The 17,417-nt window shown below is 50.7% G+C and overlaps 1 protein-coding gene across 1 annotated transcript in view; it reads right to left on the bottom strand.

Moving 5' to 3' along the window:
• Nucleotides 1-17,417, bottom strand: part of PKD1L2 (polycystin 1 like 2) — a 95,916-nt gene that overhangs the window by 39,781 nt on the left and 38,718 nt on the right. The window contains exons 12-23 of the mRNA XM_045986708.1: nucleotides 16,741-16,861; nucleotides 15,942-16,083; nucleotides 14,387-14,563; nucleotides 13,712-13,857; nucleotides 12,876-13,070; nucleotides 9,995-10,126; nucleotides 8,021-8,203; nucleotides 6,329-6,453; nucleotides 5,182-5,308; nucleotides 4,387-4,518; nucleotides 1,508-1,730; nucleotides 721-914 (exon numbers count right to left, since the gene is read on the bottom strand). Of these exons, the coding sequence (XP_045842664.1) occupies nucleotides 721-914; nucleotides 1,508-1,730; nucleotides 4,387-4,518; nucleotides 5,182-5,308; nucleotides 6,329-6,453; nucleotides 8,021-8,203; nucleotides 9,995-10,126; nucleotides 12,876-13,070; nucleotides 13,712-13,857; nucleotides 14,387-14,563; nucleotides 15,942-16,083; nucleotides 16,741-16,861 (1,897 nt within the window). The remainder of the gene's footprint in view (nucleotides 1-720; nucleotides 915-1,507; nucleotides 1,731-4,386; nucleotides 4,519-5,181; nucleotides 5,309-6,328; nucleotides 6,454-8,020; nucleotides 8,204-9,994; nucleotides 10,127-12,875; nucleotides 13,071-13,711; nucleotides 13,858-14,386; nucleotides 14,564-15,941; nucleotides 16,084-16,740; nucleotides 16,862-17,417) is intronic.

Below are 17,417 nucleotides of genomic sequence, written 5' to 3'. Positions count from 1 at the left end.
CTATCCCAGGACTTGGCAAGACAGTGCCTGGAGCTTCGGAGACAGACAGACTGGGGTTTTGAGTCCTAACTCTCCCACCTGCTAGGCGAGGGATTTGGGGTCAATATGTTGACTTTCCTGAGCCTTTGTTTTACCACCTGTAGAATGGGAATACCTATACCATCTTAGAGAGTATTGTGGAGATCTCATGAGGTAATGCAAGTAAAGCATGGAACACAGCACCTGGCATAGAATAAAGGGCTCAGCTCTGAGTTCAGTTCCCTGGAGAGGACACCCTGGCTCCCCAGAAGCCCAGAGTCAGCAGGGATTCCCAGTTATTTTTCCATTTGTTTAATGGTCATTTGTTCCCAATGGCAAGCACAGCGTTCCTGAGTTGTCGGGCTCCCGGTGCACTGAGGGAACAGACATGGTCTCAGTGGCCTCCTGAATAGATATGAAATGGCTTAGTGCTGTGTTTAGTGCTACGGAGGAGTGGATGTTTGTACCAGGAGAGCTTGTAGTGGGTAACACTTTCCTCAAGGGAGTGACTCTTGCGGCAGGATCTGAAGGCGGAGTTAACTAGATTGGGGAGGAGGGGCATTCCGGGCGCAGGGAAGAGCATAGGCAAAGACACTGCTGGAGGGGTGCAAAATGCCACCAGAGGCAATGAAAGGGGACCCTAAATGAGCTGGACATTCCCAACAAGGCTGCTGTATCTTCTCCTTTGTGTCCTTTCCTTACCTGGCACCCAAAGTTGTCCCAAGTCCCCTGGACCTCATCCCAGAACACACAGTGGGACAGGAAGGTGGTAATGCCAACTGTGAGGTCCCTGCCAGTGGTCAGCTCCAGGTCAGACGCGGGGACCACGGTCAGATAGTAGATACCTTCTCCAAAATGCAGGTCCTCTGGGTTCAGGATCCACGTGGACTGCCCATCTGCAAAAAAAAGGGATCCAAATCAACCTGAAGCCTCATGGCAACTGGGGCTAATGGCCTGGAAGAGAGAAACAAAGGTGACCCGCCAGGGAAGCTGATCTTGACAGTCTCTCTAATGTCCTAGGAAATCCCTCTCCCCACCAAGACTTGGGAGCAGAGGAGCAGAGGAGCGGAGGCACTCCCAGGTCAGTGTGCAGAGCACACCTGCCAAGTCAGATAGATGAGAGCTCAAATTCTCACTCTGCCCCTTCTTGGCTGTGTGACTTTGTATCAGTTACTTAACCTCTCTGTTCTTATCTGGCAAGAGGAAATGTCCATAGTGCCCATCCCAAGGATTGTAATGAGGATTATGAGGTTGGTTCTATAAGTACTTGTCAGTTTCTTCAGGGCATGTAGTATACACTTACTTAATGTTGCCCAAAAAATCATAATGATGACAATAGTAGCAGTAATAATAACACCAAAAATATCAGCACTGAATGTAACAAATTGTTTTTCTTTTTCTCTATGGTTTTTGATTCTCACATTTTAAGGGGGTCACCCTCTCCCCATCCCCCAGGAAGCTCAAGAAGCTGGACCAGTTGTTGGAATACCTGCGGTAGCCACTGGCAGAAGTTGCGCTCTGGCATCATAGCTGGTCTCATTGGGGAGGTAGCCATAGCCCAGGCTGAGTATGAGTGGGATATCAGGTCTCCAGTGCAGCTGGATCCCCAAAGCTGCCCCATCTGAAGTCAGGTTCACCCACAACGCTTCAGGACTGGTCAGGTTTAACACAGTTGGCTCACCGTGTCCTTCCGAAAGCCTGGGCAGCAGGATCTGTTATCAAAAACTATCAAATCAGGGGTGTGCGGGGCTGAGAATGCCAGTGAGCTTCAGGGCTGCTGGACAGAGCAGGGCAGGGCGAGCACCTGGGGAACTGAGATCTACTCTGTGCTGTGCTCATTTTTGTCAGTTTCCCAAGGCTGCTTAAGTAATGACCACAAATTTGGTGGCATACAACACCACTGATTTGCTTTCTTACAGTTCTGGAGGCTGGAAGTCCAAAATCAGTTTCACAGGGCTGAATGTTGGCAGGCTTATGCTGTCTGGACGTTCTAGGGAAGAATCCCTTCCTTGCCTTTTCTAGCCTCTGGGGGCGCCCATGTCCTTTGGCTCATGGCCCCTCCTCACATCACCCAACCTCTTGCTTTTGTCATCAGATCGGCCTTTTCTCATCTGTAGTTAACTCTCCCTCTGTCTGTCTCTTGTGAGCACCCATGATGACATTGGCCCTGCCTAGATCATCCAGGATCATCTATCTCAAGATCCTTAATCACACCTGCAAAGTCCTTTTGGCCATGTCAGGTGGCAAATCCATGGGCTCAGAGATGAGAATATGGACATCCTTGGAGGTGCTGTTATTCACCTACCATGCTATGTACATGGCTTGGGCCTGCATCCGCAGAAAGAGGGGAGACTTCGAGTTTGCTCAAAGGTGCTTTGTGAACTAGCGGTTGTGTTGATGACAGCGCCAAGCAAGTAAAGTGTTAGTTAGAAGCACAGGCCCCAGAGGCAGAGAGCTCTGTTGGGATCTCAGCTCTGTCCTATGTGGGCCCTAAGACATCTGGCCAGTTAACAAGCCCCTGTGAGCCTCAGTTTCCTTGTCATGAATAGAACACATACACTCATTGACAGTATTAAAAATGATATCACATACAAAATACTTAGCCAACTGCCAGATACTCAGTAAGACTAAAAAATTAGCAGCTGTTGCTGTTCTGCTATTACTCCTACATTAGAAGTTCTCATAACCATTCTCCATTTAGCTTTCCAGATTAACTGATACTCTGTGTTCCCTTTTTAAAATAGACTGATTGATGCCTACTGTGCACTGTTTACTTCTGGTGGCCTTCTGTGTTAGACATGGGCAGGTCCACCCTGCTTCCCTTTCTAGGAAGGACCTGCTACACAGTCACAGGGAGTGTGGCCAACAGACAAGCTCCAGCTGGCAGTTCCTTAAGAGTCAGCCCTGGCAGAAGAGACCTAGCTTGTCTGGGGCACACCCTCTCTGGAGCCACCTGTAGCCAGTGGTCAAGAAGAAGGTACAAGGCCCTGACATACTGGCCTGCTTTGGGACACTTTTCTCATTTGTACCTGTGGGATTTAAATTTATGGAGATGTCTGAGTGACGACATGGAGAGGCCAGTGCCATTGAAAGAAGAATTTATTACTTACGTTTCCTGAGAGGAGGAGACCACCATGCCATGCAGGGCCAGAGGAGAAGTACCTGGTGAGGGGGCAGGAGCAGGCCCAGGGGAATGCTCAGGTCAGGGCTGTTATTGTGTTCTCCATGGGAAAGGCAAGGCAGGGAAGAGTAAACCTATTTGAATAATTTTGGCAGTGTTGGGACTATAGGGATGGTCTCTGGTCACTTGTAACATGGCCTCAGGATGGTTTAGGATGGGAAATGTTGCCTTGGTGTGTGAGAGTCAGATAAAGGGGATGGTTGAGGGTATGGACTTGGGATTGGTTAGTCTGCATATGAAAGGCATGCCCTGGCAAAGCCCTTTGCTATCTGAAAGGATGGCTGGCCTTAGTAGGGGCCAGTTTCTTTCTTAGCAGCAAGATTTTTAAGATACCAGAATATCAAAAGTTACAAAAAATAAAAAGGCCGATTAATACAGGCCTGATAGCTCATAGTCACTCCAGCGCTCCCCTCTGGGTTGACCGGGTCTTTGTGAGGTCTGGATTGCAATCTGACCTCTTCTTCTGCCCAGTCCTGCTGTCCTTCCCGCCTCTTCACAGCCAGTATTGTTTACCGTTTCTAGCAAACGTCTGGCACCCCAAGCTCTTCCTCAGCACCTGCTTCCAGGGAACCCAGCCCATGGCGGCTGTCACCTGCTGGCTGAGGTGTGCGCTCACCAACAAGCACTTGAGTTTGATCCCAAAGCTGCTTTTGTCCGTTGTACTTGTGCTTGTAAAGGTCAGTTTTAGATACATTTCACAGAGTGACATAGAGGGGCAGATTAGTAGTGTGAAGAGAATTATTTGCATAAGAACTTAAATCGAATGCTTTGAGAAGACATAGGAAAGATGAATCCCTAAACATCGTTAGTGGTCATTGGTGAGGAAACTGGAAGATTAAAAAACTCACTAAAATCTCAAAAGAATTGAACTCCTGTTGCACCATGGTGTGCTTTATGTTTTTGCTTCATTTTAAAGAAAGTCTGGCATTTTAGAGGCTGCCTTTTAAGGGTGGTTTCTATAATGAAGATGATTAAAATTCCAATCAACAGATTTAAAGAAATGTTTCGATCGTACACCCCAAGATTGACAATGATATACATTTATAGCTTTAAGTTAACATACAGTGTGTCACATAGCATCATGACTATTCTTAATGATTCTCCTCTTTAATCAACTTCTGGTCCCCACCAAATTGAAGAAGAAGACAGAAGTGACATGGACTTCTGACAGCACCCCCAACTTCTACCTCGATATTCTCCGACAGATTCTTCATGGGTATGAGATGTCCACTAGGGCTGGTCAGGCAGAGGCCACCAACAGTTCCACTGACATCAAAGTGACTCTGGGCCAGGAAGGGGCTCTTTGGGAAACTCATCACCTGAAACCAAGAACAAGGAGTGCTGGCCAAGGCCCCCAGGGGCTGGAAGGTGAAAGCGTCCTTATGTGAACGATAAGGTTTCCTAAGATAGGACAGATAAGTGACCCAGTGGGGTGAGTGAGGGACACTGCTGTTAGCTGTGTCTGGCCTTCCTGGTGTGTGTCTGCCCTCCAGGGCTGAGGACCCACTTAGACCTATAGAGCTGTGCAGCCAATGGACCATGAAGTTCTCCAACCCTTTCTTCTTGGCAAAGGCAACAATTTCCTAGGAGAGAGATACTCATCTGCCTTCCCTGGGGCTCAAGGATCACAGTTAGATGTGCCCTCACTTGGGAGCGAAAGGAGCACTGGGTTTTCCATTTCCTGCTTATGGAATGAGGTCTGAAGAGCTTTATTTCCAGTAACTAATTGAACCAAGTCTCCTGGAGAAATTCCACAATGCAGTGGAAGAAGGATGGACTTGGGTATCCGAAGGCCTGAATCTGCATCCCAGCTCTGTCACTTTGCTTGTGGCCTTGGGTGAGTCAGTCACAACCTCATCTGTAAAATGGGTATAGTAATACTATGGAGCGGACAGTGTTGTTATCAAAACTGAGCAGACTCGTGTGAAAGTGCCATGTTAGCTGTAGAGGGCTGCTCCCAAAGAGGTTATTACTGTTGTTACCCTGATGTCCACAGGCTCTGGGCTGTCCTCCATGGAGCCAAGGTAGGAGGCAGCAGGCAGGATAAAGGTTGCAGAGCTGGCAGCCGCAGTGTGCACAGAGGAGCCTCGCCAACTCCTGGGCTGTATTCTGACCACAGGGTGAGAACAGAGTTGCCGAGAGAGAGAAGAAAGCCAGTGTCAGAGGAAAATCTCCTGCACTGCAGGGAACCCTGGCATTGCTATCGGAGTGGGTGGCTCTGTTTCAGTCCCCTTAGATGGTTCTGCGTGTTTGCGTCAGTAGGAGCCGCAGGAGAGGCAGCTGACGCCCCCAGCACCAGGTTGGAGGCTCTATGAGGACAGGGCGTTAGCCAGCTTTGTTTACTGCTGCGCCCCCAATGCCCAGAAGAGCAGCTGGCGTGTAATGGTGGTCACCACGTACTTTGTTGGATGAATAAATGAACTTTGATGTGGACATTTCTCCAGGCTTATCCCCTCTACCTACTTGATTCTGACGTCATGGGCTTCTAGACCCATCTTCTCTGGCCTTCGCTGGCCTTTGTACATCTGATTAGATTGGGGACCTGTCTTAGACCCTAGCTCTGATCAGAATGCTGCTTTGGGAAACTGTCCCTGGCCCCCAGGAGGGTAATCCTGGTACAAGGCATCATAGAAGGTGCTCACTGCAGGGGTCCCGGGACTGCCTGCCCCTGCTTATCAGGTGGAGGCATGCGGGTGGGAGTGTCCTCAGGTTCTGGAGGGCATAGTGAGAGACAGGAACTCTGTAAAGGATTGCCAAGGCCAGAGCATCTTGAATCCCCGCAGCTCTGTGGAACAATGGGCTTGGCCAGGTGCACCGGGAACGTAGTTAAAAGTGGGCAGGCCCCCTTCATTCGGCCTCCCTCCCTGCATGGCTCCAACATGACCCATCTTTCAGGATTCGTGGGTGGCTCCAAGATGGGACTTGGCACTCACCAGCTCCCTTCCTACGCTGTGCAAACACCCAGACCTTCTCTCAGTGAAAAGCCCTCCCACTTCCAGCTCCCCTCACATCTCCCACGTCCAAGGCTGGTCTTCTGGGCTCTGCTCATCCCAAGGTCTTGGGATGTGGGTGTGGACCGAGCCAGCTCAGGGGACAAGCTTTCTTGGGGACCTCAGTGCAGCTGGTTACCTCTTTGTGTATATGGAGATGGAGGGGTTGGCCAGAATGATTGGGAGGCCCCCAGGGAGTGTCCCCAGAAGGAGGGCATCCTGCACATGCTCCACAACTCTGAGCAGCTGGGGCGCGGAGGCCATCTGGAAAAGAAAGCAGGAGATACTGCTGGAGACCTGTCTCTGTATGCCACCTTTGTTTACTGTCACCATGTTAGTGTGGGACCTTCAGCAGAGACAGGGACAGGGAAGAGGAGAGAGGAAGGGACAGCACTGCTGTTTACTGAGTGCCAGGCTCTGTGGGGAGTGAAAAATAAGCATTTATGAAGGTTCTACCCCCTTTTGGAATGTGAATCCCTTTTCATCCTCAGAACAACTCGGGGAGGTGAGTGCTATCACTATACCCATTTGGCAGATGGGAAAACAAAGTCACACAAAGGTTAAGTGACTTGCGGAGGTCACATGTTGTTAAAGGCAAGTTCCAGGACTCACGGGCAACCAGGCCTCTGGCTCCCAAGTCTGCGCTGAGCTATCCCACTGTGTGCCTCTGTGCTGCTCTCTTTGGCCCTGACAGCCACCCACAGGCCAGGTCTTATTTGTGGCAGATAGAAAACCTCAGGCAGAGCCATTTCAAGGGTCACCCAGGCTTGGACTGCTCCTCACTACACCCAAACCCCCAGATGAGGCTGCGGCCTCGCCAAAGCCAAGGCTGGTATGAGTGTCTGAGAAGGGCTGGATGTCCGCATGGATTATGTGTGTGTTACTGAGTGAATGTGAGTATGTGCGTGTTTGAGGGTGACCTGTGAAAATAAGGAATCTTGTGTAGGTGAGTATCTGTGTGTTTTAAGTGTGTGATTGTGGGTCTTAATGTGAATGTGGGCTTGAGGGTGTATGTGAGTGTAAGTGCTCGAACATAAATGAGTGTATGAGCTTTTGTATGTGACTGTGACCATATGTGAGAGTCTGTGCGTGGGTGTGTAGCTGTGTGGCCATGGTGAAGGTATGAGCATAAATGGGCATCTCTGTGAGTGTGTGCAAGACTGTGTGCTTCAGGGCATGTGTGGGAGTGTAAGTGAAAGCTTGCAAGGGTGTGTGTGTGAGTGAATGTGTTGGTGTCTATGGATATGTGTGAGTGCATGGGTTTAAGTGTGTGAGTGTGACTGTGTGTGTGTGTTCCCCACGTGCTAAAGGACTCTGGAGCAGCAAGAAAAGGTTGTCCTGCTCCATCATGATGCCGTCCTAGGAGGCCCTCCCCCCCGCACCCCATGAGGAGTGCTGGGGCTGCACGAGACTGTGCCTCATCTGTTCTCACTCTGTGGGCTGCCTCTCTTCTAAAAACATTCTCTGTGGGCTAGGCCTATGATCTCTCCAGTTGGCAGCTTATCTGGGATGAGGTGGAATGCGTGGATTTACAGATAAGGGGTGAGACTGAGGAAGTTATGTACCCTGCCCAAGTCTCAAGGTTTGAAAGCGATGGAGGCAGGATGAGAAGTTAGGCTGCCTCACTCCAAAGCCTTTGCTCTGCCTCCCAGAAGCTCTAGTCTCTGTAAATTTTCTTCCAGCTCCCCAAGAGAACTTTAACCTCTGAGCCTCAGTTTCCTTATCTGCAAGATGAGGAGAAAGATCCATCTAGAAAGGCTGGTGTGAGCTGGGCATATGGTAGCTGGGGAGCATGTGGGCATGTCATCCGCCTCTGGGCTGAGACACCTACCTGGCTGCCCTTGGCCTCTGCAGGCTCTTCTGGTCCCTCCCTCAGGGAGGCTTCCAGCACACTACCCACAGCCTGAAACAGGTCATTGGTGGCCACCTGGCGCCTCTGGTCTTCAGGCTGGACCTTGGAACTCACTGCCAACAGGGCTTCACTGGCATGCTGCAGAGCCCAGATGGCCTCCCGCTGGGTTCACCCAAAGGAGAAGGAAAGGCAGCATGAGCTCCTGCCTGATAGACCATCCCCTGCACCATTCAAAGGACAAGGGCTGCAAGAGAGGGGAGCAAGGTGGGGAGACAAGGGGAAATCTGGGCCCATTGCACAGGCTGCCTGTGTCACTGACTTGAGGTCAGGTTCTCCTTCCCTACAATGTGCTAAGTTCCTCCAGGAGGGTAGCCTCGTCCATCTCGGAGGCTTTCCAGAGTGCCCTGCACAATGCCTAGCACATAGCAGTAAACATTCACGAACTGAGGAGATGGGTGGAAGGATGGATGGATGGATGGATGGATGGATGGATGGATGGGTGGGTGGGTGTGTGGATGGGGGGGTGGGTGTGTGGATGGGGAGGGTGGTAGATGGATAGACGGAAGGATGGATGGACAAGACACTTATTCCAGTTTTGTAATTCTGTCTGTATTTATGAAACTGTGTAAAGTCTTGCTGCCCCAATACCCTGAAAGTGCCGTGAGGGCAAAGACTATGTCTGAGTTACTTGCTGAATTTTTTTTTTTAACTAGAAGAAATATTTTCATTGGGATCTGCTTTATAGGCATTCCTTTTTTTTTTTTTTTTAAGATTTAATTTATTTATTCAACAGACAGAGATCACAAGCAGGCAGAGAGGCAGGCAAAGAGAGAGGAGGAAGCAGGCTCCCCGTGGAGCAGAGAGCCCGATGCAGGGCTTGATCCCAGGACCCTGGGATCATGACCTGAGCCTAAAGCAGAGGTTTTAACCCACTGAGCCACCCAGGTGCCCCCAGGCATTCTTTTTTATAATGAGACTTTTAAAAACTTTTTCTTATTAATGATTTTTATTAACATATAATGTATTATTTGCCTCAGGGGTACAGGTCTGTGAGTTGTCAGGCTTACACACTTCACAGCACTCAGCATATACTTGCTGAATTCTTGATGTACACTTTGTGCCCAGTACCTGGTATATACTAGGCATTCAGGAAGCATTTGTTGAGCGAATGAGTAAATTCATGCACGGACAAGTAAACGGCAGGGTGGAGGAATGGGTGTACACAGGCACTGAATAGATGTATGCACGTGGAATGGATGGATGAGCAAATGGGTGTGTCAGTGGCAAGTGTGACATTAACAGCATCACGGCCCCAGAAATAAAGGTCAGCCTGGCCGGCCTCAGGATGGAGACTCCGAGAGGCACAACCTCCTGACAGGAGGAAGGACAGAGCCAGGGTACGGTCTCCCCTATTACTGACCTAGGGCTTCTTTTTTTTAACCTTTAGCTACAATAACACTGGGAGCATGGTGATTTAATTTGAGTCCTCCAAGAAGCTGAGCCTGAGCCACGAGTTTAAGATGTGGACTGGCAGAGTGACTGGTGAGTCAGGGTCATAGAAGAAAGAAAGGCAGGACCTGGCAGCTGGACATCAGTCTGATATGTACTGGGGAACATGGGTACGTATGAAATGGGGAACATGGGCAGGTTAGCAGCGGCATCTGGGCACACACTTAAATGTCATTCAGCTACTCCCTTGAGGTGCCACTGGCAGGTGAGGGAGTGGGGTGTCTGAGTACAGGGGCTATGACATCCAGAATGAGATACAGGGGCTGCAGGAGGACATCATCCCTCCCTTGGCACCACCCATGCAGGACCCTTAGAAACAAGAAGGTGGAAGCCTCACTGACCCTGTGACTGAGGGACCTTCGACCTGGGATGAGTTGTCACTTACCCGCTGAGGAGGAGTGTGTTGCCTGACTTGGCCTGAGACAGCAGATGGGCCTCACTTACCTGGGCCTTGGGCGTGAGCTCCTTACTGGGGTGGGTCACCTCTCTCAGCACCTGGGCCAAGCTTTGTATCCTCTGTATGTCCCCCAGAGTGGCAGTGACCGCAGACAGTGAACCCAGCACATGCTCTCTGACCTTGATGCAGGGGGAGGAAGATGGCGAGAGGAAATGTAATTCCAGTGGCTTGATGAAACCATTTCAGAAAGATCTGGAGTCAGGGCAAAGGACCAGGCTCATCTGGGGTTTTCCAAAGCCAAGAGACCTCTGTTTGCTTCATAGGATGTGTGGTGTGCAGAGTAATGGCCTCCCAAAGATGTCCACATCCTAATCCCTGAAACACACCAGTATGTCAGTCACCTCATAGGGCAAAAGACACTTTATCAAATTGTTTTGTTTTGTTTTGTTTTTTTATGTACTCTCTACCCTGAAACGTGGGGCTTGAACTCATGACTCTGAGATCAAGAGTCGCATGCTCCTCCTACTGAGCTAGCTAAGTGCCCCTCTTTTGGAATTTTAATTAAGTTAAGGGTTCTGAGATGGGAGTGGATCTGGATGAACCAGGTGGGACCAATGTAACCACAGGGGTCTTTTGTAAGAGGGAAGTAGGATGATCAGAGTCAGAGAAGATGAGTGGATGGAGGCAGAGGTGAAGAAGAGGCTGGAGGAGGAAGGGAAGGGAAGTGAGGAGGGTAAGTTGGAGGAGGGGAGGGAGGAGACATTGGAGAGAGGCAGAGGGAATGGGGGAAGGATCTGAAGATGCTGAGCTGCTGGCTTTGAAGATGGAGAGGAGTATAGAGGCTTCTGGGGACCGTGCTTTCTGAGCCACAGAGCCCTAAGAAGGGCTGGCTGGGGGCTGGCCTTGGCAGCCGCAGAGAAAAACAAGAATATAATTTCAGCACTGCCAGGGAGGACTTTCCCCAGCGACGAAAGGGTCCTATCTCTGCACTGTCCACTCATCACATGTGACTTTTGAGCCCATGAAATGTGGCCAGTGCAACTGGAGAACTGAATTTTAAACTTTATTTCAATTTAATGTTTAATGTTTAATTCAGATGTAAGTTCCTAGATGTGGTGAGTGGCGACCATTTGGCACAGCATAGATCCGAGTGACCCGTCCCCCTCTCCTGGCCTGCTCCTCACAGCTCACTCAGCCTACCTGTCTGACCACCCTTCCTGGCATCTGCAGAATTTGGGTGTGTCCGCTGTTAGCTCAGGGTGCAAACAGGCTCTGGCTTTGTTGGAGGAGAGAATAGGCCAGTATATGAAGGGACTCTGGTCAGAAAGTTCTGGTAGGAGAAATTGTGTTTGCCTCTGCAGTTCTTCCCTCCCTCCCTCCATCACTGTCCTGGAGGCAACTTCTGTGGAAATGCCACTGGCTCCTGCCTCTCTGGCTAGTGGGCTCATTCAGTGGGACATGAGATGGCAGCAAGAGAGAGAGCTAGAAGCTGTTCTCCTGGTGCCTGGGCCACTGGTGGGTCAACTGCCTCATTCTTCAGAAGCCATTGTTTCCACCAGGGAACCCCTACCATGCAGTTGCCCCCTCCAGATTCTGGTCACTTCAGGCTGAACTCCAATTTTTATCAACAGAGCCCTTCTTTAATTCTTCTTAGTCCTTCCATTAGAACTTTATACCTGCCTCCTGCCAGGACCCCAGTATTTCATGAGGAGACCTTGGGTCAGGCTGCATAATCTGTAGGCTCAGGGACCACAGGACATCCAAAAGGAAGTCTGCCATAGGTAATGTTCAGAGTGAATGCAACCCAGACTGAGAACCAGGAATGTGTGGGGGTGTACAGAGGGGCTAATGTAAAACAAGGGTAGGTGTGAGAGGTGTAGGAGGGCAGGAGGTGGACAGGGGAAGAGCCAATCTGGGTCAGAACCTCATCTTCACCACCCTCTTAGAAATGTTGGCCTGCGCAGACTTTTAAAATTCTCTTCGCTCTGTTTCCTCTTTAACTAGATGGGGATCTCACCATTTACCCTGTAGGGTTTTAGTGAGAATTTATGTCCCTGAAGCTCTTGGGGCTGGCAGGATATAGTAGGTGCTCAGTAAATGTCAGTTATTTATCTCTAAGTAATTACTATGACAGTCACCACTTCTTTGTATTAAGTACTTCCCACATGTCCTGCACCATGCTAAGTACTTTCATGCCAGCCCTTCAGGGGACCAGAGAAGTCTTTCTTTTCTTCTCCATGCACAGCAGGTATATGTGATGCTGTGTGTGTGTGTGTGTGTGTGTGCACGCACGCGCACACATGTGTACACCTGCACCCACACATCTTCATACAGCAGATACCAGGAGTGGAAATCATCATCCGCTCTGCAATAGCTGTTTGTCCTGTCAGCTTATAACACATGAGATGGCCACTCTGTGGATTAAAACTGGCTGAATGTCAGTAATTTCAAATGGCTTGACCTAACCTTATGAGGAAAAATACTATTTATTATCCCCATTTTCCAGATGGGGAAATGAAGGCTTAGAGAAGTTCATTCACCAGCCCATGACAGTACAGATGGCGAGTGGCAGAGGTGAGACGACCTTCAGGGTCTAACTCCAGACCATTAACAATATGAGTGAGGCCAGGCCACATTTCTCCTCTAGCCTCGGATTTGTCATCTTTGACAGGAAGGCCTGGAGCAATACTCTTAAATTCTCCCCTGCCATAGAAGCCTTTGACTCCATGAGGCAGAGCAGGGCAAGCAGGTTTCCATCATTTTAGGTCACTTACTGAGAAAGGAGCAGAGAGGGAGCTGATGTCAACAGGCATCAACTCGGCAGATACCGAGGCTTCCCAGCTCTGTGAATTCCACTCCTCACCCTGAATGGCTGTGTACAGACCCCGGGGCCCAGTGGACAGCATGCAAGAGGCCAATCTTGAGCACCTTCTGTCTGATGTCCGTGTTCAGCAGCCGTCTGCAGCCCTGCCCCTGGCACTCCTGGTCTAGCATGGATGACACGGCTCTGGCCAGCTGGAAGAGCCGCTCAGGGTCCCGCTCGCTTTGCAGAGTGGCGGTGATGTTCTCCAGCACTGCAGCCTGGAATGCCACGTTCTCAACACGGGTGTCTCCAAGTCCCACCTAACAGGGAAACCAGAAGCACACTCAGTGCACGGAAGACCTCAGCTCACCAGTTCTTGTTCCAAAACCTGGAGCCTGAAGTCAGTCTCTCGAGGCAAACCAGAGCAAGACTGAAAGGCTTTGTACCTGGTGCGGAGTCTCTCCTGAGGCTGAGGGCAGCTGGGCCCACTGGAGGCAGGCAGCCAACAGCCACTGAAAGCAAGCCTTGGGCAAGGCACTGCTCTACCCTCGCCACGTACCTCATCGTGCCCCCAATCCCTTCCTGTTCTACCTGGCCCCTCACCCTTCAAATTTACCCTGATTTTATCCAGCCTCAGCCTTGTACCCTTTATGGCCGATTCGAGTCCTCCTTCCTCTAGACTCTGATGGTACTGGCCTGTCTGATCCAGGGCCCTACCCCTGTTCTGGCCACTGAGATGTAGGATCTGCAAAGGTAGAGACCATGTCTGTTTTGTTCACAGCTGTGTCCGCAGGGCCTGGTACATAGCAGGTGCTCTGAAAATACTAGCTGAAGGAAGGAATGAATCAGTGACTCATCTGGTCATGCCCTTGGCTCTCTTCAATCCGGCCACCAACTTGGTGAGGTTAAGTTGGGTCAACAAGTTTTCTCAGTGAAGAAACAAAAGGCTGCCACCACCCACCTTCACCACTGCGTGGGCCTGCTCTTTGTCCCCTGCGAGACTGGAGACAGAAATGACCACTGTCAGCATGAAGTCATTGTTGACTTTCCCAAGTGGCAAATAAACTGACGGGAGGGCAGGCTCAGGGCCACAGTGTAGACAGGAACCTGGTAAATGGAAACTGAACAGTTACGGGGGGCATTCCCAGGCCCCAGGGAGACTGGAAACCCACCGAGGTAGAGCCTGATGACAAGGAAACAAAACCCACAGCTCATGAAGGCATGGCAGGCACTCAGGGACTCCATGCTTTCAAAGAGAAGACAGCCACCTATACTGATCCACTGGCCTCCCTAGGTAATCATATGCTGCTAGGACTTTGGAATAAGTTTACTGGAATCCATAAAAATTTTCAAAAAATGTTTCCCTCTTTACAGGCTTAAAAAAAAAATTAAAGGTAATAAGCCAAATTCCAAAGAGGAGGAGGAAGAGGAAGAGGGGAGGAGGAGACCTTAAAAATAGCATCCCCTCCCTGCAGGTGTGTGGCTGGGTCAGTGTGCCTGGGGCTGGGATTAAGGTGTAGGGGCTTCTTTATTCTCCAAACCTCTCTCACACATGGAACACACTTTTTGCAGCTCCCTGTTCTAGGAGAAATGGAGCCTAGCAGCTGAAGGGAGAGCAAGGGCCCTCGGCCGGTACCTGACTCCAGGCAGAAGCAGTACTCCAGGGGACCCAGAGCCGAGGATGTATTGCAGAAGATGGTGAAGCTCGTCAGAATGGTACCCTCCTCCGGGGTGATGGTGCACGTGGGCACCGCAGGGGGAGGCAGAGAGCTGATCATATGGGTGTCCTCTCCGTGGGCATGCCCGGTTACTGCTGCGGAGTGAAGACGGAGGGTGCTTGAGGGGTTCTGTGGGTCACACAGACCACCAGGCTTCAGGATTGCCCTGGGAGCTTGTTAAGCATGCAGAGTCCCAGGCCCGTGTCCTGACCCTGAGCCTCAGACCTCTCTGGAGGTTCTGGGCTGAGGCCCAGAAATCTGCATATCTCACAGCTCTCCCTGATGCAGGGTATCCTGGGGCCTCACATTTTGAGAGTCAGTCCTTCATCTGTAAAACAGGACTGATATTTTTAAAAGATTTTATGTATTTATTTGACAGAGACATAGCAAGGGAGGAAATAAAAGCAAGGGAAGTGGGAGAGGGAGAAGCAGGCTTCCTGCTGAGCAGGGATCCTGATGTGAGGTTCGATCACAGGATCCTGCGATCATGACCTTAGCCGAAGCCAGACGCTTAATGACCGAGCCACCCAGGCACCTCAAAAGGGCTAATATTAGTAGCTTCCTCACAGCTTTGGTGAGGAGGAAGTGTTTGGGAAACAAAATGACTTGCTCAAGGTCACTGAACTCAGAAGGGCCATGCCCAGAATCTAGAAACAGGCTGATCCTGCCCAAAGCCTTGCTTTTTCCAGGCCTCCACCTGCACCAGCATCCTACATCACTGGTATTTCAAAAAGAGTATATACCTGGAAGAGCTGGGCATAAAGAGAATTTTGACCAATAAAAATGATTAGTGTAGGGGTACTTGGGTGGCTCAGTCATTAAGCATCTGCCTTTGGCTCGGGCCATGACCCTCAAGCCCTGCATACCAGCGTCAGGCTCCCTGCTCAGCGGGAAGTCTGCTTCTCCCTCTCTGACTATGCCCTGCGTTTGTTCCCTCTCTGGCTGTGTCTCTCCCTCTGTCAAACAAATAAAAAATTCTTTTTAAAAAATGATTAGTGTAGACCTAATCCAGAAGGTTCGGGCAAACCTCAGAGTGTTCATTTTGAACTAGTACCTCAGGTTGTCCCAGTGTGGGAGGTCTGTGGGCCACTTTGAGAAAAACTGAGTCAAATGAATCCATCCCAAAAGAATAATCACCCATCATTTGTTGTTTTGAGAATCTACATTTCCTACTGCACTGGGCTTGTTTAAAGTGAGAATCTTCTGGCAGGACATGCGGACTGCACCACCCCAGAACAATCTGTCTCCTCCACCCTGCATAATGCAATTCAGAGGCAGGAAACTGAGGTGCAGAGAGTTTAAGTGCCTCGCCTCCCAGCTAGAAAGTGGTGGCAATGGGATGAACACCAGAGCCTGCGTCTGGCCCCCGACCCTGCACTGAAGTCCCACATTTCAGGGCTTCTGGGTTTGTCTTGGTTCACTTTCTGTGGCAGATGGGACCCATGACAAGAAACTGAGTGGGGGCCTGCATACCTGTGGCTCTGATCCGGGTGGCCTGGCCCCAGGTCTGCAAGAAGGAGCTGTTCTGCTGCAGTGTGGAGGAGTTGCTCTGAGGGAGGGTTAAAGCACTCAGCCAAAATCCCCGGAATCTGCAGGCAGCCGGGAGAGGCTCAGCCTGAAAGAGAGGAGCACCCGGAGCCCCTGAGGCTTCAGCCAGGCTCCCGGACTTAGCAGGGCAGTGGCTTCTCACCCCAGGGGCCTTCGAGCAAAGACACCACCCGCTTCCCCGAGTCAGCCCAAATACCCAATTTCCAGCCCGGTGTAGGTGTTTGTCTGAGATCAGGTTCCCTTGAAGGACACCCCCAGACTGGGATTCATATGCAGGTCATTTACTGAGGGGGGCTCCTGGGAAAACCAGAGCGGAGGGGGAAGCAGAGGAGGGCAGAGAAGTGGTTTCAGGAGGTGTCCAGCCAGCCTCAGCCTGATCCCACAGGGAGCGTGAGCTGTCCCGCAGAAGTTCTCTTACTCAGAGGCAGGGGGCTGGGCCATTAGACCCCCGCCTCCATCGGTGACCAGCCAGCAGGCATCTCCACAGCGGCTGGGACAGGTGTGTCAGCCTGGGCAGAGGGACTGGGCTGGGACCCCCGCAGCATCTGCTGTGATGTTTCCCCATTGCTTCTGCTCCCTTGTGTCCGTTCTCCCTTCTGACCAATGCCCTGGTTTTCCTTTGGGGAGAACCACCACCCCGTCCCTCCACCCCCAGCTCAGTCCTGGGCATGTGACATGGGGTCTGACAGTCAGCCAAAGCAGGAGTGGCTGCCAGTGTCCTCACCTTCCCCAGAGAGGTGTCCTCTGAGTCCCAGTTGAACATGGCCACTGACGAGTCATCCGCCACGGTGACTTTGAGCATGACGTCTTCAATGGCATTCGCTGGTCCACAGTTCTCCTCACAGCTGGGAGGGAGATAGAACGGAGTGTGGAAGTTCACTCCAGCCTTGTGGCCTCCTGGTCTTTTGTCTGGTTCTTCTCAGGTCATTCGTGAAGGTGGCAGAGGACTTCTTTTCAAGTGAAAGAGGGAATAAAAGCAACCCATGCCCCAGCCAAAACCAGGACATAGCGGTGGTCATGGAGATGGAATGATTTGTGCCTGACTGAATTCCCACTTCATTCCCGATGAAAGACAATGGTATGGAAAGTGCATGAAGCCGAGGGTCCTCAGATCCTGTCCCTGCCTCGTAAGAATGGTTACCTTGCTTGAGTCACTTTTAACTCTCTAAGCCTCAGTTTCCTCACCTGCAAAGTGGGCGGGGGGGATAAGAGGAGACAATATTTCCATGATTCCTTCTAGTTCTAACAATAATAAAGGAATGCTTTGGTTTTATCGCATGCATGCCACAGGTTATAAATGATTTGCTTCATCGTTTGCTTATCCAGGGCTTACCACGACCCTAGGAGCAACAGAACTCTACAAAATGATGTCTGTGATATAACCCACAAGGTTCCACCAGA

This window comes from Meles meles, chromosome 19, assembly GCF_922984935.1.
Source record: "Meles meles chromosome 19, mMelMel3.1 paternal haplotype, whole genome shotgun sequence".
In the NCBI taxonomy this organism is placed as follows: Eukaryota; Metazoa; Chordata; class Mammalia; order Carnivora; family Mustelidae; genus Meles; species Meles meles.
This window is presented reverse-complemented; position numbering and strand designations above follow the sequence as displayed.